This window comes from Pygocentrus nattereri, chromosome 12, assembly GCF_015220715.1.
Source record: "Pygocentrus nattereri isolate fPygNat1 chromosome 12, fPygNat1.pri, whole genome shotgun sequence".
Classification (NCBI taxonomy): Eukaryota; Metazoa; Chordata; class Actinopteri; order Characiformes; family Serrasalmidae; genus Pygocentrus; species Pygocentrus nattereri.
Genome location: NC_051222.1, coordinates 30,233,673 through 30,259,183, shown reverse-complemented (window position 1 = coordinate 30,259,183; position 25,511 = coordinate 30,233,673). Strand labels below are relative to the sequence as shown.

At 43.3% G+C, this 25,511-nt stretch overlaps 1 protein-coding gene across 1 annotated transcript in view; it reads left to right on the top strand.

Annotated features, from left to right (window-relative positions):
* The first annotated feature begins 399 nt into the window (after window positions 1-399).
* The window catches only part of jag1a (jagged canonical Notch ligand 1a), a 50,784-nt gene continuing 25,672 nt past the window's right edge, over window positions 400-25,511 (top strand). The window contains exons 1-8 of the mRNA XM_017716495.2: window positions 400-897; window positions 1,546-1,854; window positions 15,541-15,598; window positions 18,638-18,895; window positions 20,632-20,692; window positions 20,828-20,958; window positions 22,549-22,668; window positions 25,364-25,477. Coding sequence (XP_017571984.2) covers window positions 826-897; window positions 1,546-1,854; window positions 15,541-15,598; window positions 18,638-18,895; window positions 20,632-20,692; window positions 20,828-20,958; window positions 22,549-22,668; window positions 25,364-25,477 — 1,123 coding nt within the window. The 5' untranslated portion in view covers window positions 400-825. The remainder of the gene's footprint in view (window positions 898-1,545; window positions 1,855-15,540; window positions 15,599-18,637; window positions 18,896-20,631; window positions 20,693-20,827; window positions 20,959-22,548; window positions 22,669-25,363; window positions 25,478-25,511) is intronic.

The window sequence follows — 25,511 nt, the reverse complement described above, 5'->3', positions numbered from 1 at the left end:
TTTAGAATCGGTTATTGGTCACCAGTTAAGCCGGTAGGGTCCTTTACATTGTGATATCAACGCATCAAAAAAGCCAAAACACATTACAAAACCAGCAGGAACCGACAGAAACACTTAAGGGTTTCTATGGTTTTTTTTTCAGCAGGGATGTACAAGATGAATTACGGCAGACACAAAGCAAGCACACTTAATAAAGAGAGCACATAAGAAAGAATAGATAAAATAGAAGAATAAGTATCATTTGGGCCCTTTAAAGCCATTTTCTGTACACCACGCACCTCCTTTCTTTAACGGCGGGGCGCGACTTTAATCGATAGCCCCGCCCACTCGTGAATATTCACGATCTCCGGAGGCGCCCCGCCCCCCGCTGCTGAGAACGGGGCCGTTATAGATAGAACGCTCGCGTGCTCTCACAATCGAAGCGCAGCTCGCGAGCTCCGTCGGAACGGTCGAACGCAGCGCACCAAACAAAAACGTCATAATCAACAACAACAACAACAAAGAACAAGAGCAGGGAAAAGAACGCGTTTGGAACGTCTGACACCAAAAAGAACGGAAAGAACGTCTTTAGAACGAAGGAGCATAAAAAAAAACAAAACAGCAAAAAAAAAAAAAAAAAAGGAGAAGAAGAGGCTCGCGGAGGAAAACAGAAAAGGGGCTTCTCCCATCTGCACGCGCCTGTGTTTAGGATTGTTCCCTCTCGTGCATGTGCAGAGCTGGAAGAAGAGGCGCGTGGAGCCGGGATTGTATATGAAGAGCCGCGCGCGCTCCAGCTGAACTCGTAGTTTGTGGCCGCGCGGAGTGGAGAGAGCACGCAGGGGCGGCATGGCCGGGACTCGGACGCTGGGGCTCGCGGTGGCGCGCCTGCATCTGCTCCTGCACTGCTTCTGGATCCAGGTACGGCGCTTTAGCCTCGCATGCACGAGCCCTGCGCTTGCTGCGCGCGCGCTCTGCCCGCGCTCGGTGTTAGTTCTGAAGACTCTCCGCGCAGATTAGATCAGTTTCGCGCTGCGAGAGAGGCGGCTGCAGCGTGGAGCGGCAGGGGTCTGAAGCACGCGCCTTCAGTTCACTTCTTTCGGTCGAGCTCTTGTTCGGGTCGGACTGACAGGAGCGACCCGCACCGACCCGTTCGCCAGCTTGTTTTGTTGGAATGGTCCCGGTCCACCTTAAACGGTGCCGCGCCAGCGTGTAGCCGCTGCACGGTTTAAGGTGGAACTGGATCATTCGGACGCGAAGCCTGTAGACGGGCGGGTTTAGCAGCCGAGCCGCTCCCAGCGCCACTCTGCTGGCTGTGGCTTGGCGTTTCTTCCCGAACAGCCGTTTTTGCACTTAAACGTAGTTTTTGACCGGCTTCAGATCAAAAGCGCGAGGCTGTCTTCGCCGCGCATTGGCTGCTTTCAGCGAACCCCCCCCCCCCCCCCCCCCCCAAAAAAAAGTACCACCGAGCACGAGCTACACTAACTTTGCGCGCGCCTGGCTTGCCTTTCTCTCGTGTTTCTCTTGCCGCTGTTTTATGTGTTTCTGTGCCCGTGTGTGTTTCCGCAGAGCTCCGGAGCGTCTGGCCATTTCGAGCTGCAGCTGCTGTCCGTGCACAACGCGCGAGGCGAGCTGCAGAGCGGCGCGTGCTGCGACGGCGGCGCGCGCGACCCAGCGACGGAGGTGTGCGCGAGGGACGAGTGCGACACGTATTTCCGCGCGTGCCTGAAGGAGTACCAGTCGCGCGTGTCCGCCGGCGGCCCGTGCAGCTTCGGCAGCAGCTCCACGGCCGTGCTCGGGGGGAACAGCGTGGCGCGCGAGGCGCTGGCCGGGGACAGCCGCGCGCGCATCGTGCTGCCCTTCAGCTTCGCCTGGCCGGTGAGTTGTGAGTGTGCAAGTGGGAAAAAGTACCAATTAAACCGTCCGCTCGAGAGGAGTGCGTTGCATACGGGGCATCAGCGCAGCCGGGTGTACCACATGGGTGGTCGGGGTGGCTGCAAGGGGGCACCTAATGTCCAGGGACAGCAAGGCGTTACCGCACCAGTCAGTGTGTGTGTGATAACCCAGCTGTAAGTCTGGCTGAACCATCACTGGACTGAATGCGGCAGACAGGCCTGAGGGTGAAACACAGGTAATGCCGTTCTATCCCAGTTGCATTGTGGCTGCAGGGATCTGCACATCTGGCTGATCTTAGGCCTTCGGTTATTATCAGTGTGTGTGATAGGGAGTCTGGTGTGTTTGACGGGGCACCATCACTCTGATGTGCCTAGGGGTACCAAAGGGTCATAGTCCAGCTCTGGGCATCACAGGGTCACAAGATGCTGCTGTGTGTGAATGGATCGGTGCTCCGGTTCAGTTCCGGCACATTCCTGCGAGCTGACGTGATCGTGTTTGGTTCTGCTGCGCATGTCCGGTCAGGGCTGCCAACGAGAGGGGTCAGCACAGCAGCACACGTTGTGCCAGGGTTTGAGAGACCGCTTATATGTGTGCTCATCAGCTATGGCATTAAAGCACCTCCTTGTCCATTTTATCAGTTCCACTTACCATAAAGGAGCACGCTGCAGTTCTACAGTTACAGACTGTAGTCCATCTGTTCCTCTGAGAGTTTGTAACCCTGTTGTTCAATGGTCAGGACCCCCGTGGACCCTCACAGAGCAGGTACTATTTGGGTGGTGGATCATTCTCAGCACTGCAGTAACACTGATGTGGTGGCGTGTTAGTGTGTGTTGTGCTGGTGCGAGCGGATCAGACACAGCAGTGCGGCTGGAGTTTTTAAACACTGTGTCCACTCACTGTCCACTCTATTAGACACTCCTACCTTGTCGGTCCACCTTGTAGATGTGACGTCAGAGACGACAGCTCATCTGCTGCTGCACGGTTTGTGTAGGTCGTCCTCTCGTCCTTCATCAGTGGTCACAGGACGCTGCCCACAGGACGCTGATGGCTGGATAATTTTGGTTGGTGGACTATTCTCAGTCCAGCAGAGACACTGAGGTGTTTAAATGGGCAGTGAATGTGAATGTTATGGCTGATTGCTGTGTATGTATGAGTGTCTCTGTACTTGTGCCAGTATGAACATGCATGTATGACTAGAACTGGGTATCATTCAGGGCCTTCTATTAGGGGAATTCCACCACTTTTTCAAAATTTCTGCATAATTAAGCCACTGTGGTGTGAACAGTGTCATTCACGTGTACAGAGACGCAGACTTCTTTACAGTGGTGCTGAGAGGAACCAGGAGTCACAATGTCTACAGTACAAATAAAGTCATTTGTTGCTATATGTGGTGTTGATGATGGCAAAAAGATATGAATTTATACTATAAAATATTTATAAAATGTAATAACGTCCTGTGAGGGAGCTTTTAGAGGGAGTTATCACCAACTCTGGGAACAGTTCTGACTGTAAGTTTCTCAAGAGCCAGGCTTTTTTACATCACACCACCATGAATGACAACAGAAATGTTGGAAAATTGGTGGAATTCCCCTTTGAATGACTAACCAAAAGTGGGCATGGCTTAAAGCAGAAACGAGTGCTAGATTCTGGAAGTAGGCTTATTTATTACGCTGACTGTACTGGACTGCGGACTGAAGTGCTGCCGTTCATAACATGAATTTTAACAGCCAGTCAGGAGGCAAGATTTTGGAACAAGCATGCTTATCCAGCCCAACATGACGTTCAGCGCCCTGTCCTATAAGAGAACTGAATTTCGATACTCAGTCCTGGATACGACTGTGTGTATGAGTGAATGTAATTGAGTGGAGTTGAGCATCGGTTGGTCTCTGCACTGTTTTAGATCAAAGGGCTGAAACAATGAGGCCCATAAAATCTCTTCAGTTTATCAGCCTCTAAATTCTCTCCCACATTCAGCTACTGTTATGCACACAAAGGCTGCGGGAAACAGCTTTACTGATTCCAAAGAGATACAGTTAGCCCCCAACACTTCCACTGCTGATAACCTCAGCTCTGTCTCTGTATATGTGCTGTTTTCTATCTGAATTCCTTGCATGTGTCACGATTAGGGCTGCACAAAATGTGCATCGCCATAGTCACATGTTTACCATGAAATGACCACAGTGTGAAGAGCAGTTGGTGTTCTTTAATCAAAGAAAAAAAAAGTTGGAAGGTTTTGTTATGACAGTGACGATATGTTATTTGCAGTATTGGCTTTTGCAATACTGAGATTGCGCAGAGCAGCTGTATACAAATCCCGACCAGTTGCAGACCTTCTCACCAGTTTTGATAAAACAAGGCCTAAGTAACCCATTCATGTCCGACAGCTACATTTAGTATTCTGAAGTGCCACAGAACGTTTTCTGACTGGATACTTCTAACAGTAAATGTAACAGTGCTGTGAAGCAATACAACATATCGCATCATATCTTAATGTGTCGTGTCATATTGTGTTGTATCATAGTGTATAGTGACTAGCATGTTAGCTTGAGGGTAATTTGTTAACTTGGGGCTATAATTAGCAGGTATTTTAGTATAAGAGCAGCTTTTGTTTCAAATACTGAATTTTTACAATGTCTTAGGCTGAGCTAAAACCACTTGAGCTCAAACCTGTTACGACTGGGCTCAACTCAGCTATGACAGAGCTAAATCCAGCTGTGACTGAGCTAGACTTGGCTATGACTGAGCTAAATCCAGCTGTGACTGAGCTAGACTTGGCTATGACTGAGCTAAATCCAGCTGTGACTGAGCTCAACTTGGCTAAGGCTGAGCTAAACCTGGCTATGACTGAGCACAGCTTGAATAAGGCTGAGGTAAACCTGGCTAAGAATGAGCTAAACTTGGCTCTGACTGAGCTAAACCTGCCTAAGGCTGAGCTAAACCTGGCTAAGGCTGAGCTAAACTTGGCTAAGGCTGAGCTAAACCTAGCTATGACTGAGCTAAACATGGCTAAGGTTGAGCTAAACCTGGCTATGACTGAGCTAAACATGGCTAAGGTTGAGCTAAACCTGGCTATGACTGAGCTAAACATGCCTAAGGTTGAGCTAAACCTGGCTATGACTGAGCTAAACATGCCTAAGGTTGAGCTAAACCTGGCTATGACTGAGCTAAACATGCCTAAGGTTGAGCTAAACCTGGCTATGACTGAGCTAAACATGCCTAAGGTTGAGCTAAACCTGGCTATGACTGAGCTAAACATGCCTAAGGTTGAGCTAAACCTAGCTATGACTGAGCTAAACATGCCTAAGGTTGAGCTAAACCTGGCTATGACTGAGCTAAACATGCCTAAGGTTGAGCTAAACCTGGCTATGACTGAGCTAAACATGCCTAAGGTTGAGCTAAACCTGGCTATGACTGAGCTAAACATGCCTAAGGTTGAGCTAAACCTGGCTATGACTGAGCTCAACTTGTCTGTGATAGAGCTAAACTTGGCTGTGATAGAGCAAAGCCTGGCTATGACTGAGTTAACCTGGGCTCAAGCCAGCTAAGCCATCAGTTCAGCTTTTGATGATGAAAGTAAAACAGCGAACTAGCCAAGTGAAATAACATGATAACTTGAAAAAACAACTCAAAAGCAAATTACATCATTATGACTCATATACACATTACAAGTGACAGAAGTGGCTCAAACAGCTGTTTTTCAGTCAGTCTATTAATCTGAATAATATGGCCATATTGAACTGCAGTGTAATCGCTGTGCTTAAAACTGAGGTTAAGACAAAGATTATTGTGTTTGAGCGATTTGAGTATTCAGGCTCTCATTTGGAAACACCAGTGAGTATTCAGAGCCTGTAAATGCTGTTCAGTCCAGCTTTGATATGTTGCAGTTGCAGTACATAGCATAATAACTGTAATACGATATTTTCTCTATATAGAGCAGCCCTGCATACATACGTACATACAGAAGATTCCTTGACTGTGAGGGAGTCAGGCGATTGTTTTTTTTTTGCTGTTTTTGTTTCTCAATCCACTTCCCTGAATGGCATGATTGTTCGCCATGTGTGTTTACTTTTGCCACCCCAAGGGTTTAGCTGTCAATACTGGGTCACGCAGAGTCATGCCGATAGTCCAATTAGCCTCAGTTACCAGGGCAGCCGTCCTTCAGACATCTCACACGCGCTCAACCCGTCTCATAGTCTAGACCGACTCCAGAGTCCGTTCTGAATGGAGAGTAATTAGACATTGTCATCTTGCATGCTTTCTTTTCCCTTAAATCTCTACCTAGCAATACTTCCACTAGGCAGTGCTGATCCAGCCCAGTACAATGAGCTCTGGCCACAAAGGAGGAGCTTAGAAAGGAACACAGGGGGCTCATGAATGGGTTTGTGTGTGTGTTTTGATGGTTGTATAGTTTTTTGCATCATCAGCAGCGCTCAAGGCGTCCCTAGTCCTTCCAGAGGGTTACTGGTGGATGTTTAAGGCGGCTGCTGAGCAACCAATCTCCAGCTGAGACCACTGTTTTTTATTAATCGCTGCTGGATGTTCTGGTTGGGGACTGTGAATCAGAATTATTGGCCTGATTCACTTGAACGTATGAGGAATTTTTTCATCCTATTTTGTTTTATTTCTCATTGCTGTTTTGATAGAATGCATTGGCAAACATAGCTCAGGAAATGTCTGAAAATCAGCAGCAGGCACCTTTTGCCTGTTTACTGCCTGACAATATGATATGTTTCTTTATCTGATTATATAAAAACACAGTTTAGTATCACGGTTTGACTTCTAACTCATTTTTAATCAGTCTATTGGTTGGTGCTGCCCTCTTTCATGTTTCATAGCTGCAGCCACAAAAGTAAAAAAAATATGACTTTATTTTATTTGCACATTACGGAGCCCTGCTGGTGAAATCACATATAAAATAAAATAAGCTGTGGCCACACCTTATTAATGTGTGGGAATGAGATTCTAGTGCATGGCCACGACTTAGTAAAGTGTGGGGATGGGATCATGTCTTACTAAGTGGTGGCCATGCATTAGGATCTTGTTCCAACACCTTATTAAGCCGTGGCCATGCATTAGGATCTTGTTCCCATGCCTTACTGAGTTGTGGCTATGACTTAGTTTTCTTGTTCCCTTACTAAGTCAAGGCCATGTATTATTTTTATTTATACAGGATGTCACCAGGGGGGCTCCATATGCACATATATATTATTCATTAGGCAAATGCATTTCTATCATAATTTACTGCATTTCATTATCGTGTAATCAAGCAAACGTACATATTTAAATAAGTGATACTTTTTTAATCCCACAAACAGGGAAATTCCACCTCTGCATTTAACCCATCCGTGAAGTGAAACACCACATACACACTAGTGAATAGACAAACACACACTAGGGGGAAGTAAGCACACCTACCCGGAGCGGTGGGCAGCCCTATCCATGGCGCCCGGGGACCGATTGGGGGTTAGGTGTCTTGCTCAAGGACACCTCAGTCATGTGCTGTCGGCCCTGGGGATTGTACCGGTAACCTTCCGGTCACAGGGCCAGTTCCCTAACCTCCAGCCCATGACTGCCCCATATTTTGCATGGAGTTTTGGTGAATTTATTTGTTATTTAGTTATTGGCTGTTTTATTTTCTGTATGCCTTAATTAGTGTAAAAACAGATGAAAATCCAGTTGTCACCTAAAATCAGTTTGGTTTCCATGATATTAGTCTAACAGCTCCACTCCAGAACTAAAGAAGCCAACCATATGTTTGCTCGTCGTCGTCTGCATTTGGGGTTAAGGAAAATTTAGTATATTTGAGTTCCATTCATTTCTTTAATGGATGCTCTAACCACAACCATGCAACCACTATTGTTGCAAAGTGGGACATGAGAGAAGTGGTGGGTGGTTGTTGAAGTTTTTTACTCATAAGGCACTGGCGTTGGTTCAGGGAGTTTCATTCTTATAATGTTCTGAACAAATTGGAATGCAGAAAGATGATGATTAGTATCATATTGTTGCACGGTTTACTGTCTACGCTCGAGCCGAGAGGTGGCGCGGGAGTGAACTGTTGGTTGGTGCCAATTGTTTGCAAGCTTTGATGTTCAAGCATAATTAATAGAATGTGATTCTCCACGAGGTGCATTGTGACATGTTGACAGTTCTGCACTGTGATGTCACAGCGTCATGATGCATTGTGACACCACTGATTGATTTGCTTGGTGTTGAGAAGTGAAAAGGCTCTGTTGTTGATTGGGAGCAGATGTACAGTCTTTGTATAACTGGCTGATGATTTTTGAGTTTGGTGCCTGAGAATGCATGACCTACTAGTCAGTACGAAAAACAATGTCTTTCTTCTTCATATAAAGGGATTGCGTATCATGCACAAAAAAGTACTAGGATTTTTTTGTGGACAGCAGTGTGTGTGTGTGTGTGTGTGTGTGTGACGGACTTGTGCACGTTTGAAGAGAAGGTTAGATTCCAGGTTTTGAGTTTTTTGGCTGAAAAACATAACAATTAGACAAGCCTACGATGAAGTGTCAAAATCTATCAATTTACAAATAAATTTAATAGTAATGAAAATGAGAAACACTGATTCAAAACATTTTGTTCTGGACTCCCGAGTGGCGCAACCGTCTAAGAGCTGGCCCTGGTGATATTACAGCCGTCCATGGCCGGGAGTCCAAGAGAGCACAATCAGCCTTGCGCTCTCTCTGGAGGGCTAGGATGGCTCCCCCCATCACTCAGTGCGATGATAATTGGCTGACGTAACAGAGCTGGCGGTTGGCGCTTTCCTCTGAGCATGCTCGGCTGTCCAGTGGCGCTGCACGAGCACCGGTTTGAAAAGATGTGGTGGTGCTTCATATGTCTTGGAGAAGTGTGTGCTAGCCTTCCTAGCGCTGGTGTGACTGGGGGAGTCCTAACTAGTGGGTGGAATTGGAAACCACTAAAAAACTGGGGGAAAACCTGATGTTGCTTTCAAAAAGCCTGAGCAGCAGATCAACAGCGAACACACACACACTGTTTTACACACTTGTTCTACAAGGGCGGTTATAATCACTGCTTGAGTGTCCAGACACACACATCAGCCAAGACCTTCTGCTCTACAGATTTGACAGCACTGAGAACCTGACATCTCGCTGAACATGCAGAATACAGCAAAACAACAGAAGCAGAAAAGAAAGTTTCTGCCGCCTGTCTTTGCCGTCTCTCTTCAAAACGCTTAAGAGATTCACAAGCGGCTGTAAAAGTGTGAATTACAGCTAATAAAACTTCACTGCTGTGGAAGATGACAGACCATATTCTCTTGCCTTGCCCTGCCTTGCCTTTGCATCACTAATGTGTATTTCTCTCTTTAACTGAGAGCCCTGCTGTGTATGTTTCCTCCCTTATGGACATTGCGTTCATCGTGTCTTTGGTTTTGCTCTTTTCTTTGATTTGTGGAAGTGGCTGACGGCACTCCGGTGTTTGTTTTTCTGTCTGTCTGTGAGTCCGGTCTTCTTTTCTGTGTGTGTGTTAGTGGTAAACAGTAGCTCCGGGCGTGCGGCCGGGCAGATTAGGGTGAATAAAGACTTGTGGGTCCCACACTGGCTGCAGCAGGAAGCTCCGCTGTGGGAAAAGACAATGTGCTGAAGAGGCTGTAATATGGGATGCTGGCTAAAGCCTCCGGGGCGAGACGGTAACACACAGAGTTCACTGGACTGTGTGTGTGAATTCAGGAGACAGTTTAGGCCTGAGCTTCCCAGCTACACTAATACTGCTGTTCTTTACTCCGTTTCTGTGTGTGTGTTTGTGGGTAGCTTACTTCCTCTGTCCTTTTTTGCTTTTTTCATTCTCTGCTTCTCAGTCGTTCAGTCTCAGAGAGAATATAATTGTGATAATTACGTTAGCATGTTTTGTTTAATAAAATGCAGCTCTTCTTTCCAAGTAGGCAAAACCTCCTTAAACTGGTAAGCTGGTAAAGCTAACAAAGGGTTCCTCTCTTATTCATATATGTAGGCTAAATAGCTTTCATCACTCTATGCATGTGGACTAATATTAGTAAAGTAAATAATAGAAGGTAATGCAGTTTTTATCTAAAACCAATACACTAAAATTAATGAAGAAAACTAATGATGGTAAATTTTCCTTGGATCTCCATGTAAACAGGCTAAACTCGTAAAGCTAATAAGCTAGTAATGCCAGTACTGCACCTTTCTCTCTAGCCTCAAACTAATAAAGCTAGTTAATCTCTCAGTAGGTTTAAACTAGTAAAGCTAGCTAATCTCTCAGGATTAAACTAGTAAAGCTAGTTAACCTCTCAGTAGGTGTAAACTAGTAAAGCTAGTTAATCTCCCAGTAGGTTTAAACTAGTAAAGCTAGCTAATCTCTCAGTAGGTTTAAACTAGTAAAGCTAGTTAATCTCTCAGTAGGTTTAAACTGGTAAAGCTAGTTAATCTCTCAGTAGGTTTAAACTGGTAAAGCTAGTTAATCTCTCAGTAGGTTTAAACTAGTAAAGCTAGTTACTCTCTCAGTAGGTTTAGACTAGTAAAGCTAGTTAATCTCTCAGTAGGTTTAAACTAGTAAAGCTAGTTAATCTCTCAGTAGGTTTAAACTAGTAAAGCTAGTTAATCTCTCAGTAGGTTTAAACTAGTAAAGCTAGCTAATCTCTCAAGATTAAACTAGTAAAGCTAGTTAATCTCTCAGTAGGTTTAAACTAGTAAAGCTAGTTAATCTCTCAGTCAGTTTAAACTAGTAAAGCTAGTTAATCTCTCAATCGGTTTAAACTAGTAAAGCTAGTTAATCTCTCAGTAGGTTTAAACTAGTAAAGCTAGTTACTCTCTCAGTAGGTTTAAACTAGTAAAGCTAGCTAATCTCTCAGTAGGTTTAAACTAGTAAAGCTAGCTAATCTCTCAAGATTAAACTAGTAAAGCTAGTTAGTCTCTCAGTAGGTTTAAACTAGTAAAGCTAGTTACTCTCTCAGTCGGTTTAAACTATTAAAGCCAGTTAATCTCTCAGTAGGTGTAAACTAGTAAAGCTAGTTAATCTCTCAGTAGGTTTAAACTAGTAAAGCTAGTTAATCTCCCAGTAGGTTTAAACTAGTAAAGCTAGTTAATCTCTCAGTAGGTTTAAACTAGTAAAGCTAGTTAATCTCTCAGTAGGTGTAAACTAGTAAAGCTAGTTAACCTCTCAGTAGGTGTAAACTAGTAAAGCTAGTTAATCTCCCAGTAGGTTTAAACTAGTAAAGCTAGCTAATCTCTCAGTAGGTTTAAACTAGTAAAGCTAGTTAATCTCTCAGTAGGTTTAAACTAGTAAAGCTAGTTAATCTCTCAGTAGGTTTAAACTAGTAAAGCTAGTTAATCTCTCAGTAGGTTTAAACTAGTAAAGCTAGTTAATCTCTCAGTAGGTTTAAACTAGTAAAGCTAGCTAATCTCTCAGGATTAAACTAGTAAAGCTAGTTAATCTCTCAGTAGGTTTAAACTAGTAAAGCTAGTTAATCTCCCAGTAGGTTTAAACTAGTAAAGCTAGTTAATCTCTCAGTAGGTTTAAACTAGTAAAGCTAGTTAATCTCTCAGTAGGTGTAAACTAGTAAAGCTAGTTAACCTCTCAGTAGGTGTAAACTAGTAAAGCTAGTTAATCTCCCAGTAGGTTTAAACTAGTAAAGCTAGCTAATCTCTCAGTAGGTTTAAACTAGTAAAGCTAGTTAATCTCTCAGTAGGTTTAAACTAGTAAAGCTAGTTAATCTCTCAGTAGGTTTAAACTAGTAAAGCTAGTTAATCTCTCAGTAGGTTTAAACTAGTAAAGCTAGTTAATCTCTCAGTAGGTTTAAACTAGTAAAGCTAGTTAATCTCTCAGTAGGTTTAAACTAGTAAAGCTAGCTAATCTCTCAGGATTAAACTAGTAAAGCTAGTTAATCTCTCAGTAGGTTTAAACTAGTAAAGCTAGTTAATCTCCCAGTAGGTTTAAACTAGTAAAGCTAGTTAATCTCTCAGTAGGTTTAAACTAGTAAAGCTAGTTAATCTCTCAGTAGGTTTAGACTAGTAAAGCTAGTTACTCTCTCAGTAGGTTTAAACTAGTAAAGCTAGTTAATCTCTCAGTAGGTTTAAACTAGTAAAGCTAGTTAATCTCTCAGTAGGTTTAAACTAGTAAAACTAGTTTATCTCTCAGTAGGTTTAAACTAGTAAAGCTAGTTAATCTCTCAATAGGTTTAAACTAGTAAAGCTAGTTAATCTCTCAGTAGGTTTAAACTAGTAAAGCTAGTTAATCTCTCAGTAGGTTTAAACTAGTAAAGCTAGTTAATCTCTCAGTAGGTTTAAACTAGTAAAGCTAGTTACTCTCTCAGTAGGTTTAGACTAGTAAAGCTAGTTACTCTCTCAGTAGGTTTAAACTAGTAAAGCTAGTTAATCTCTCAGTAGGTTTAGACTAGTAAAGCTACTTAATCTCTCAGTAGGTTTAAACTAGTAAAGCTAGTTAATCTCTCAGTAGGTTTAAACTAGTAAAGCTAGTTAATCTCTCAGTAGGTTTAAACTAGTAAAGCTAGTTACTCTCTCAGTAGGTTTAGACTAGTAAAGCTAGTTAATCTCTCAGTAGGTTTAAACTAGTAAAGCTAGTTAATCTCTCAGTAGGTTTAAACTAGTAAAGCTAGTTACTCTCTCAGTAGGTTTAGACTAGTAAAGCTAGTTACTCTCTCAGTAGGTTTAAACTAGTAAAGCTAGTTAATCTCTCAGTAGGTTTAGACTAGTAAAGCTAGTTAATCTCTCAGTAGGTTTAAACTAGTAAAGCTAGTTAATCTCTCAGTAGGTTTAAACTAGTAAAACTAGCTAATTGTTACAATGTTGAGCTCATAACAAAAACAGAACCCTTTTTGGTGCTTTATACAGCCATTCTTGAAAAGGTTCTATATAGAACTGCACGCAGCATCCTCTCCATCAATCTGAAGAGCCATCTCGCCTCGCAAAGAACCATTTAAGCATGAAATGGTTGTATTTAGAACTCATGTTTCTAAATAGAACCATTACTTTCACGGAAGAACCCTTGAAGAGCCATCTTTTTACAGAGGTAATACCAGTAAAGCTCTTCTGCTCTGTCCAGATAGACCATAGGCCGGTGTTTTACCCAGTGTTAATGCTCAGTAAAGTGGATGCTGTGTCTTGGGCTGTGTTCACCCGGCAGGTAAAATTGGTCCAAATCCGATGTTTTTGTTCATGTGTCACACAAGCCACATTTACACACAGCCTGATAATCTGTTAATAATCCAACTAATAGCTCAATCGGAATAGAATACGTCCATGTAAACACCTCAATCGGAATAGTCTAGTCCGATCGAGGCCATTCGGAATACAGTTTCTATGCGATTGAACGAGGTGGGTAAACCTCTAAATAATCCCTGAAATAGAAGAATAATATCCGTGTAAACGCCTGAATCCGATTACACTCCGATCGGATCGTGTAAATCCGGTCTGCGCATGCGCGGCGCGTCATAGCGAAAGGTTTATACAGTTCAACACGGCGGAGCAGAAACTAGTCTGCAGAGGAGACAAGGTTTATACTCTGAGCTTTAAAAGACGGCGGTGAGACGGACGACCAGCTTCTGTGTCTAAGAGCACAACGTCTTCCTTAGTCACATGCACTTAGTCTTCCTAAGTGCATGTGAAGGACATTTTTCTGAGTCTGACGTCAGTTTAAAGCAGTTAAAAACTCAAGCGGCCAACTGGAAACTCATGTCATGCCGACTGGACCTCACGGGATGTTTGCTGTCATGGTAACGTTCGCTCTCAGCGCTGCTCCACGCATGCACGTCATTCTGCATCGGATTACTTGTAGTGGGCATATAAACGAAGATTTTCGTCAGATTGTTGAACAGAGTGAGAATAAACACCTCAGTCTGAGTCTGTAATCCGATTGAATTTAATCGGATTGGCAAAAGTCTTTGCATCTAGACACTGATGTGTATCTGCGTGTCAGTGTAAACAGCAAAAACACTGAATCTGACTTTTTAGATTCTGAATTGAGGCACTTTCACATGTGGAACTGAAACCCGATCCGTGCGGCAGTGCTACTCAGTCTGAACAGCCGGTTCGGAATTCATGCGTCTTTTACGTTAATCCAACTTGATGTTTGTTGTAATTTCCCACTGCTGAGACTCAGACATTTAGGCTGATGTTGCTGTACCAAAGTTAGAAGGCACTTATCCGAAAGAGAGAGAGCAGTGATGTAGAGACTGTGTGCTTCGTTAGCTTTTAACGCGGGATAACTTTGCAAATGGCAGAGAGTGTGTGTGTGTGTGTGTGTGTGTGTGTGTGTGTGTGTGTGTGTGTGTGTGTGTGTGTGGTGTGCTTGTTGGCAACAGACAGACTGACATATCCCATCTGAAATATTTCATTGAGTTGTGCTACGCTGAGCTAGAACGTGTGAGAGGTGGAGGGAGTGTGTGAAGAGAGGAGAGAAGGGCTACACACACACACACACACACACACACACACACACACACACACTGGCCCTCCTGCACAAAACACTCGCATTCTTTCTGAAGTCTCTCACACACACTGCGCTGTGTGGGTTGTTATCTGATATTGGTGAGAGAGAGAGACAGTGGCATTAAGGGTGACAAAAGCCTTCAAAGGGGGGCCGCGCTGAAGGAAAACCCCCAGCACACGCCCTTCAGAGCTCTATGGCAGCATGTCCCAAACTTTTTTAGTGGTCCTCTTGTTTGAGTCTCCTTCAGCCCAAACTGTCTGTCTTAAAAAGGAATTTCATTGATTTATCAGCGTTTTCAGCTGTGAGTTCAGGGGTTGAGATGTAAGCGGTCTGACCTGATATCTGTGACACATACGGCTGCTGTGTTTACCGTCCAGAACCACCTACACAAGTCTCCTGAATTTAATATGTGATGACGATGGTAAATATATTTTATAGCGTAGATCAAAATCTTTTATTTCAAAAACAAAAGCTAAGGTAAGTTAGTTTTCAGAGGCCCATTGCATTTTTTTTCTTTTTTGCGGGGTCCTGTTGGCTTTGTTTCTCTCTGAGTGAGTGAGCTTGTTAACATGCTTTAGAGGATCATTAAGAGATTAAAATGATTAGTGTGAGTGTGTGTGTGTGTGAGAGAGAGAGAGAGCGAGAGAAAGAGAGAGAGACTAGTAACAATCCTTGTGGGAACGGAGAGAATGTTGGGGTGAAATATTCTAATCTCTCTTCCTTTTTACTCTGTCTTTGTCTCTCCCCTTTCATTCTTTCTTCCTTTCTTTCTTCTCGCCCTCTTTGTCTTTGCCTTTCTCTCTCTCTCTCTGTCTCTCACTCTTTCTTTCTTTGCATTTCTGTTCTCCTTTCTTTCTTCCTCTCTTTGTCACCCTCTTTGCCTTTGCTTTTCTCTCTTGATCTCTGTCTTTCTTTGCATTTCTGTAATTCTTTCTTTCAGTTTTTTGTCTTTTGATCTTTCTTCCCACTTTCTTTTTCTTTACTTTCTCTCTCTCATCCTCTCTCTCTCATTCTCTCTCTTTCTCTCTTTCCCTCTCTTTCTCAGATCAGTTCATCATATCTGTGTTGGTATGACTGTATCAAATACAACAACGAAGGATGGAGACGTGCAACATACAGCAATAATGATGATAAATACTAATAAACAAAATTATAATTCAAATAATAACTCTCTCTGTCTCTCTCTCTATCTCTGTCTCTCTCTCTCTCTCTCTCTCTCTCTCTCAGAGGTCGTACACATTGATCCTGGAGGCCATGGACTTCAACAATGACTCCAGCACTGGGAGTGAGTAGAGTTTTTTCATTGTTTGCGTTTCTCTTTCCCGCTATCAGTTCCGCTCTCGTTCTCTCTCTCTCTTTCTGTCTCTCTCTTTCTCTCTTCTCTCACACTCACATTATCATTGAGTAAACAGTCTGGGAATGAGAAAGCATGATCAAAATGGTGAGACGGGCATGAACAGGAAAAGAAAGAAACGACTGTTGATACTGTGTGTGTGTGTGTGTGTGTGTGTGTGTGTGTGTGTGTGTTGAACACTTATAAAACTGTTTTTTTAATGGTTGACGACTGAGAGCAGGTGCAGTGAATTAATAACGGGATGGAGTGTGACTTTGCACACTCTCTTACAAACTGCAACAATGTGGGAAATAAAAATCAAAATAATTAATGTGGATGATTTTTGGGCAAAAGTGGGGCATTATTATTACTTACACTCTTATAATACTTAAGGTATATTATTATTACACATTTGTACTCATATTTACCAAGAGAATTGTTTTGTAGTAGAGGCAAAGCACTACAAACCCCATAATTCTTTGCAGCATTGACATACACTCACAAACAATGAAGACAGTGTGGGGTGGCTGGTCTTTGTAGTGAAATTCGAGTGAGTGTTTGAAGTCCATCCAAACAGCACTAAGCTAGTCTGACCTGCCAAAAGCTGTATGTGTGTGTGTGTGTGTGTGTGTGTGTGTGTGTGTGTGTGTGTGTGTGTGTGTGTGTGGCACTACCGCAAATATTGGCTCTCTCTTAACGTCAGCATGTTAAGTGGCCTTTAGCACTTTCCTACTGTAGAGCTGGCCTCATTAAAACTCACTCACACACACACACACACACACACGGCCCATTAGTCAAAGGACCAATATCACAGAAAACTGAATTTTCCTTACATTTTTTAAATAAAGTGAACAGTGAATTCACTGTTGTTGTGATGTCACTAAAACCAGTGTTTTTACATATATCTGCTCACACCTGTTTAGCTCTGTTCAGCTGAAGTTATACAGAGTGTTTCCTCCCTGGATGTACCTGCTTTTTAAACAGCGTATTTACATACATCTGTCTTAAAGGCACAGTAGTAGAGATTTCAAACCCTGTTGATGCTACAGGGCCACAGAAAGCACTCTCTTGGACTCTCTCTGGGTGGGTAGGATGGCCCCCCCCCTTCTCCCCCCATCACTCAACGTGATGCTAGTCAGCGCAGGCGTCTGTTAGCTGACATAGCAGATCTGGCGGGTGGTGCTTTCCTCCGAGCGTGTTCGGCTGTCCAATGATATTTGGATAGTTGGATGTCCAAAGAAGGGGTTTGAAATTTGTTCTGTAAAGATGAATTATGCAAACGCCATACATTGACCTTACAAGCAAAAAAAATAAAAGTAATATTTTAACAAAGACCGTTTGTGACCTGGCCTTGCTCCTCCCACAAATAGATTCTTGCATAGCAACTGTTACTAGGTTGAACAAGCTGTACAGAACGTTGCCAAAATTCAGATTCACCCTAAAGAGGATAAAATTTGCTATATAATAATTTACTGCCGCCACCATTCTTGCTGTTTTTGCACACGGCCAGTTTTCCAGGTACCGAACGCTGCACGCAGGTAGAGCTGGATGATTTAGGGAAAAATATTAGATTGAGATATCTCTGACCAACATTGCAAATGTGATTTAAATGTGATGATTACCTCTAAATTAAGATACAGGCCTTTTCTTTAGCCAAGAAGACCAGTTATCAATTTCAATTCGTACTGCCGGTTAATGAGCTCTGCATTAATTTAAATTTCTACTCTTGAAACTTGTTAAGACAACATTTCATAATGTAGGATGTCAGGAAAATTGCAGCACTTGTGATTTGAAAATTGCACCCACTCAATCTGGGATTTTGATAAAAAAAGACGATGAACTGTCCAGCCCTGTGTGCAGGTGTGTGTGAGGGACGTGAGGTCACACTCGTTTCTGAGCTCAACCTGCCGTTCAAAACGTACTTCGCACAAGCACCACACACACTCCTCTGTCCGCTGAGTAAATACCTCACGCTGGCGTGGGATTTCAGACGGCTGTGAAAGAATGACCACGACTCGTTCACCCGCCATCGGCCTTCTGAGGGAGTAAACAGAGCACTCTCAGGTTCACTCTCCGTTCAGCGCACAAGGGCTTTGTTGACTGGCTTGTGGGCTAAAAGTTTGGGTTACAGGTGCGGTGGCCCCTAAAAAGTAACCAGACACTTTAAGCATATAATTATTACCTTAAAAGAAGTTCTTTAGGTTTCCTGACAAAACGTCCATCAAAATCATATCTTAGAGGAAGACGCTCAGTGGTGCTCACTGGTTGGAACCAGTTGAATTTGCTGCCTGATGACTGGGACATTGTTTTGGACCTTTAGGTTTTGACCTAAAACATATTGTTATATCATTATTATTATTATTATTAATGTTTAATCCATTCATGGTGAAGAGGTGTGTGTGCAGCGTTGGGATGTAAAAATCGTCCCCAAAGAAAATGTGTTTTTACAGATTTTATCACTATTTTACCGTTACCAACATTACACACACACACACACACACACACACACACACATATATATATATATATATATATATATATATATATATATATATATATATATATATGTATATGTAGATAGATAGATAGATATATCACTGCTATTGGGCCAGAACCTCATATCTTCAAGATGGTAACTTTACAGGAGAAGGAAAAAAAACGACTTAACTTTTAATGTAAATATACTATAATATACTATTGACTTAGAGATATAAGCTCGGTACAAATGTCAAAACACTTTTTGTGTGGTGGGTATTTGTGTGGAGTGTATTTGTGTGGAGTGTATTTGTGTGGTGTGAACATGTTGAATGTTTGTGCTGTTACGGTGCAGGGAAATGTAATTAAACTGCAGCTGCCAGCACACGCTGTCCAAAACACTCACACACACTCTTACTATCTTTCTCTCTGTCTCTCTCTCTCTCTCTCTCTCTTGCTCTCTCTCACACACACACACTCTCATTCCTCTCTCTCCTTCTCTCCTCTTTCTCCCAGGCACGAGTGGTCAGTTGATTGAGAAGGCGGTCCAGTCCGGTATGATTAACCCGAGCCCTCAGTGGCAGACTCTGAGACGTAATGGCACCGTGGCTCAGTTTGTCTACCAGATCCGTGTGATGTGTGATGAGCACTACTACGGCTTCGGCTGCAACAAGTTCTGCCGGCCTAGAGACGACTTCTTTGGCCACCACACCTGCGACCACAACGGAAACAAAACCTGCATGGAAGGCTGGGCCAGTCCAGAGTGCAGCACCGGTGAGAGACCTCTACCACAGAAGGCCACTTACAGGGACAGTTCAGCAAAACGTCTAGACAGTTTTACCTCTTACTCCCAGTGCAGTGTCTGAAGTTTAATTCTTTAGTTTTAACTGCCCGAAAAAGCATAAAATGTGTTGGAATGTCAATACTTATTTTTTTTCCACAAAGGATGGTAAATTAGAGATGCTCAGAAGAGAGTGATATTGGCAGTACAGCTTTAAGTTTCCAACGTGAGGAAAAATGTCCGCACAGCAAAATGTATTGGCTTGAGAATATTTTTGTAATACTCTTGGCTGCAGGGCAGTATTTATAACACCTAGATAAGCCTGCAATAAACCTTCAAATCACTTGTCGGAACGAAAACCTTGTATCTCCAAAATAATAACTTTACAGGAAAAACGTAATTTACTTTCAAATCATGTCATTTTGGGCCGTTTCTTTCGGTCCATTCATCATGAACTTTACACGCAGTATAAAGGGAACCAGGTATTTTCAAATTATGTTAAAAACTGAAAACCATCAAAAATCGAGATACATGTTTTTGTTCCAACAGCAGTGATAGACATTTATAAAGACTTATTCCAACAAGCAGCAGTCGTCATAACACTAACAAAATTGACAAAAGCAGCCTTTCTGACAGCTGATGTTTATTGGAATAAGCCTTTATAAATGTAGGTTTATGTCAGGAAGATGCCAGGAGAATGCAGTTTACCAGAATACAGTGTCAAAAGTTTGGTTAATGAGGGATAATGGGCTGGGGCTGTTTTTCAGGGTTTGGGCCTCTTAGTTCCAATGAGGGTGCTGTTATGCTAGAGCGTACAAAGACATTGTAGACAACTATATGCTTCCTTTGTGGTAACAGTTTGGGGAAGACCCTTTTCTGTTCCAGCATGACTGAGGACCTCGGCGTAAAGCGAGCTCCATAAGCACATGGGTTGATGTGGTGTGGAGGAACTCCAGTGGCCTGCACAGAACCCTGACCTGAACCCCACTGAACTCTTTTAGGATGAATTTGAATGTCAATTGCATGGTTGGCCCTCTCGTCTAGCATCTGTGTCTGTTCCCACCAATTGTGGAAAGCCTTCCCAGAATAGCAGAGGCTGTTATAGCTGCAAAGAGTCAAACTACCGATTAATACCTCTGATTTTAGATGCTGCACGAGTGTCCACAAAGTTTTGGACATGCAGGGTCCATTCGGTCAGTGCAAAGTCAGGCTTGTAGCTATTGCTGTCTGTTAATCAGTGACCTCATAGCCATTTTAGCATGCGCACGCTCGGCGCGCTCCGTAGTTAGTTTAGCGGCATTGAAGGTGGATTTGCGGCGGCGTAAGGTTGCCGCGGTAGCGTCTGGACACAGATCCGCAGCAGGATCATATGGGATTAGCGCTGCAGTGGGAGATTCCGATCTTTCTTCATTCATCCCTCATTCCTGTGAGATAGAGAAAGAGGGCTGTGTGTGGGGGGTGGAGGGCAAGGGAAATGACCTCATGCTTGCCATGCTCTGTCTGTGCTGGATATGAGAGCGAGTGACATAAAGACAGACAGGCAGAGAGAGAGAGAGAGAGAGAGTGATGACTTCACTGCCTATACAGATAATGGAGAGAATGACTATGATAACAGATCAGTCTGATAAGAGATACAATAGAAATCACTCCCACACATTCCTCACCTCTCTCTCTCTCTCTCTCTCTCTCTCTCTCTGTCTGTCTCTCTCTCTCTCTCTCTCTCTCTCAGCGATCTGTAAGCAGGGCTGCAGTGCTGAGCATGGATCCTGTAAAGTGCCTGGAGATTGCAAGTAAATAAACTTCTATCTCTGTTTTCATTCCAAATAAACTTCTCTATAAAATAAAAGTCTCCTGAAAGTTCCCAGTCTCAGGGGAATGTAGCGTGTTGTGTTCTATTCTCTCTCACTCTCTCTGTCTCTATGCAGGTGTTTGTATGGCTGGCAGGGTGAATACTGTGATCAGTGTATTCCTCACCCTGGCTGTGTACATGGCACCTGTGTGGAACCCTGGCAGTGTCTGTGTGACACTAACTGGGGAGGACAGCTCTGTGATAAAGGTATTTCATATCCTTCTGTTTTCAGCTCTGCTGCATGTCTGCGCTATTTTACTTGGTTCCATTCAGTCCCATACAGTTTCAGTATATTCCATTCTGTTCTGTATTATATTTAAGCTCCTTCTATTCTATTCTATTTATTTGTATTGCTTATTTTGTTACATTCTATTTTATTCCCTTTTATTCTATTTTATTTTATTCTGTTCTGTTGTCTTCTGTTTTATTCTATTCCCATTTATGGTGTTCTGCTCTGCTCTTATTTCTTCTGCTGTATTATATTCAGTTTTATTCTATACTATTTTATTCCTCTGCATTGCATTTGATTTGTTTTCCCTTTATTAAATTGCTATTTTTTAAAATTATTTTGTATTTTATTTCTCCTTGAAACATTGTGTTCTATGCCGTTTAGTTCTGTTCCCCTTTAGAGCATCAGATTCTGTTCTATTCCAACTCATTTTTGTTCAGTTTCATTGAACCCCTTAAAATCCCAGACCTATTACATACTAATGCTTATTATTCAGTAATTATGGGGACTTCAATGCAAACTGGTTGAGCCAGGCGTCTGCAACCCACTTGTTAAGAAGAGCCATGTTGTCCTTTCAACAAAAATTTAACCACCTTGGGAGCCACAATATTTAATGTCCATTTTAAAATGTTGGCTGTAAATATGTCTCAGTATGTGCTGATGTACTAGTACAGGCTAAAAAATGTAATATAAACAAAAATGCAGACTTGCTTTGCTCTGCTTTAAGCTTTAGCTCAGCTATAGCTGCTTTTCTCGCATCTCTGGTAGGAAACTTTTCCTCAAAAATAGAACAGTTTCTTGTAAAATGTCTCTCAGCGTTAGATTTTTACGAGGCTGAAGTCAGCTCCTCATTCACCAGCTTCTTGTTGGAATTTTCCCGTTCCACCTTAAATGGTGCCTGAGACGCCAGAATGTAAATGCTGCATCTGAGGCTGACTTTTTAGTGTTCGACAGTTTCTCGTGGCAGATCAAACGTATGAGAAAACCAGCTGTATTAATTATAAACACAAATAAGTCCGTTCATCTCCAAATGATGGAAGTTCGTCTTAAATCTTTCTCTTTGCCATTTCGTGAGCTGCTGGCTAGGCGAGACTGTTGTCTGTGTGGCTACGGTGACCAGCAGTCTGCGCTCCAACCTTCAGGGTTAAAGGGTGAATTAGCAGTTATGCAGTAACTCCAGCGTTTAAGACCATTTATTGTTAAAACTGTGTTGAACGATCAGCAGATGTTTGTTTTCCTGCAAAGGGGGATTCTTTTATATTTATTTTAAAATCTAATTCTGCTGTGGAGCCGCAACAAGGCAGTAAAAGAGGCGTATGCGGCTGCGGAGCCGTGCGTCGCTGACCCCTGCCCTGGCCTGTTAAGAGGTTAATCCTGTTCCAGTCTGCAGCGTAAATCTAGTCCGTTCTGTTGCATTGCATTCATTTCTCATCACTTCTTGTGTTATTTCAGTCTGTTCAGTTCTATTCTGTTCTTTCTAGTTTTCTGCTGTACATAGTTTCACCTAATCCACTCGTGCTGTAACCCATTTTATGTTGGTCTGATTGCGTTTGTCTGTGGGCGTTTAGACCTGAACACCTGTGGGACTCTGCAGCCGTGTCTGAATGGAGGAACCTGCAGTAACACAGGACCAGACAAGTACCACTGCGCCTGTCCTGAGGGCTACTCTGGACAGAACTGTGAGAGAGGTGAGACACACACACACACACACACACACACACACACACACACACACACACACACACACACACACACACAATCACTGTTACTCTTGCTTTAAAATACTCTTGGTTACTGTTAGTTACTTGAAAGAGCTCTTTGCCTATTAACCTAGTTCAGCTTTGTGTCTTGTAGTTCAAACAGGGTCCAGGGCATCGTGGGTAATGTAGTTCAGGTTAGGCTGAAAGGGCAGGCTTATGGTGATTAATGGGCTCTGGCTGTAGATGGTTTTTGGGGTCAGCCAAAATGGAGCGCCGCAGCAGAAAGGGAGGAAAAACAGGAGGAGAGGTGAAAGACAGACCCTTTTATTGCGGGAAATGTTTGCCTCTTTTCCTCCTTATCTAGCTTTATCTCTCTCACTCCTTTCGTACCAGCTTCTTTATCGTTTCTCTCACCATGGCCCCATCTTCTCTCTTTATCTCTCTCCCTTTCTCCTTCCTCTCTCTTTCACTCTCATTTCTCTTATTTGTCTTTCTCTGTTTATCTCTCTCCTCTCTTTCTTTCTTAATCCCTTTTTCTCTCTTCTTTTTCTACCTGTCTTTTAGTCGTTTCCCTTCTCTCCTGCCTTCCCTCATCTCTCTCTCTCTCTCTCTCATTTCTTTTTCTGTTACCGTGGCTCAGTGTACCTCTTCTCCCCACTTTGTGCATTTTTCTCTCCTTTGTTTCATCTTTTTATCGTTCTTTTTCTCTTGTTTTTTCTTTCTTCTCTGTCTATCCTGTCTCCTCTCCTCTCTCTCTTTCCTCAGTCTCTCTCTCTCTGCTGTCTGTCTCTATTTTTCTCTTCTCCCTTTAGTCATAATCAGAGCTCCAGTGAATGAAGGGAGGAAGAAAGAGGAGAAAAGGCGTGTAGGAGAGCAGGAGGATCAGAGCCAAGCTTAAATAAACAGTGTAGTAATATCAGTGCAGTCGGTCTCAGAGCGACAGTAGTGTTCATTAACTGATCAGAGTGGAGGAGAGAGCTCTCTGTCTATCTCTCTCTCTCACACACTCTCTCTCTCTCCCTCTCACTCACTCACTCTCTCTCTCCCTCTCACTCTCTTCCACTCTCACCCTCTCTCCCACTCTCTCTCTCTCTCTCTCTCTCGATCTCTGACACACTCCTCTCAATCACTCTATCCCTCTCACTCTCTCCCTCTCATTCACTCGCTCTCTCCCTCTCTCACTCTCTCCCTCTCATTCACTCGCTCTCTCTTCCTCTCACTCTCTCCCACGCTCACCCTCACTCTCTTTCTCTCTCTCTCTCTCTCTCTCTCTCTGTCTCGTTCTCTCCCACTCTCACCCTCTCTCTTTCATTCTCTCTCTCTCTCTGTCTCTCTCTCTCTCTCTCTCTCTCTCTCTCTCTGTCTCGCTCTCTCCCACTCACACCCTCTCTCTCTTTCTCACACACTCTCTCCCACTCTCTCTCTCTCTCTGTCTCTCTCTCTCTCCCACTCTCACCCTCTCTCTCACCCTCTCACTCTCTCTCTCTCTATCTCTCTCTCCCTCTCTCCCTCGTTCTCTTACACACACTCTCTCCCTCACTCTCTCCCTCTCACTCCCTCTCTCTCACTCACTCCCTCTCTCTCCCTCTCACTCTCTCCCACTCTCACCCTCTCACCCTCTCTCTCTCTCTCTCTCTCTCTCTCTCTTGCTCTCTCTCTCTTTCCCTTCACTGACTCACATCTCACTGTCTACCAGAGCAGCAGCAGAGGTGTGGTCTGCTGTTTCTTTTCTTCTCTTTTCTTCTTTTATTTTCTTCTTTTCTTCTTTTTTCTTCTTTGCTTTTCTTCATTTCTTTACTTTTTCTTTTCTCTTATTTTCTTTTCTATTCTTTACTTTTCTTTTTTCTTTCCTTTTCTTCTGTCTTTGTGTCTAACATAAAATATCATTCTTTCTGTCTCTCTCTCTCTCTCTCTCTCTCTCTCCTCCATTTCATCTGTCCTTTCCCTCATCTCTCTCCTCTGATTCCTTTCCTCTTTCTGTCTTTTTTCTGTTCTTATTTCTGTTTCTCCTTTCTCACTCACTTCTGCCTTTCTCTTATCTTTCTCTTTCTCATTCTTCTTTGCTTCTGTCTCCTGTCTCTCCTTTCTTCCTCACTTTCCTTCTTTGTTTCTCTTTTCTCCTCTCTTCTTTCATCTCTCTCTCTCTCTCTCTCTCTCTCTCTCTCTCTCTCTCTCTCTCTGTCTGTATTTGTGTGGTCTCTCGGCCGGTGTGAGAAAGGCCAAAAGGGGCTTTCCAGTCTGCTAACTGCATCTGATAAAGGGAGAGAAAGAAGGAGGGAGGGACAGACAGACAAACACAGAGAGAGAAGGACAGAGAGAGAGAGGGAGAGGGGGAAGAAGGGAGGGAGTGATTGAAAGGGGAAAACCCAGAGCCGGCGGCCCTCCTGTTGTTGAAGAGCAGGGATGGGCGTATGGACACATCTGAATTTAAGAATCCTCATATCAAAACAGTGATATTTCTCTGAGCTGTGATCGTAGTACTGATTTTCTGTGATGGATCTGAAGATGATGATGATGAAAAGTATGAAAAAATGACTGCAGCCAATAACTGAAGAGCTCTTAGTGCTGTGTGTGTGTGTGTGTGTGTGTGTGTGTATATGTATGTATATATATATATATATATATAAAAGAAAATCAGTGGCTGTTAAGTTCTCTCTCTCTCTCTCTGTCTGTCTGTCTGTAGCTGATAACGCCTGTCTCTCTGAGCCGTGTTTTAATGGAGGGAGCTGTGTGGAGAGCTCTCAGGGGTTCGAGTGCCAGTGTGCGCCAGGTTGGACCGGACCGTCCTGCGCCATCAGTGAGTGTTTATATTACCTACAGTGCACTGCGTG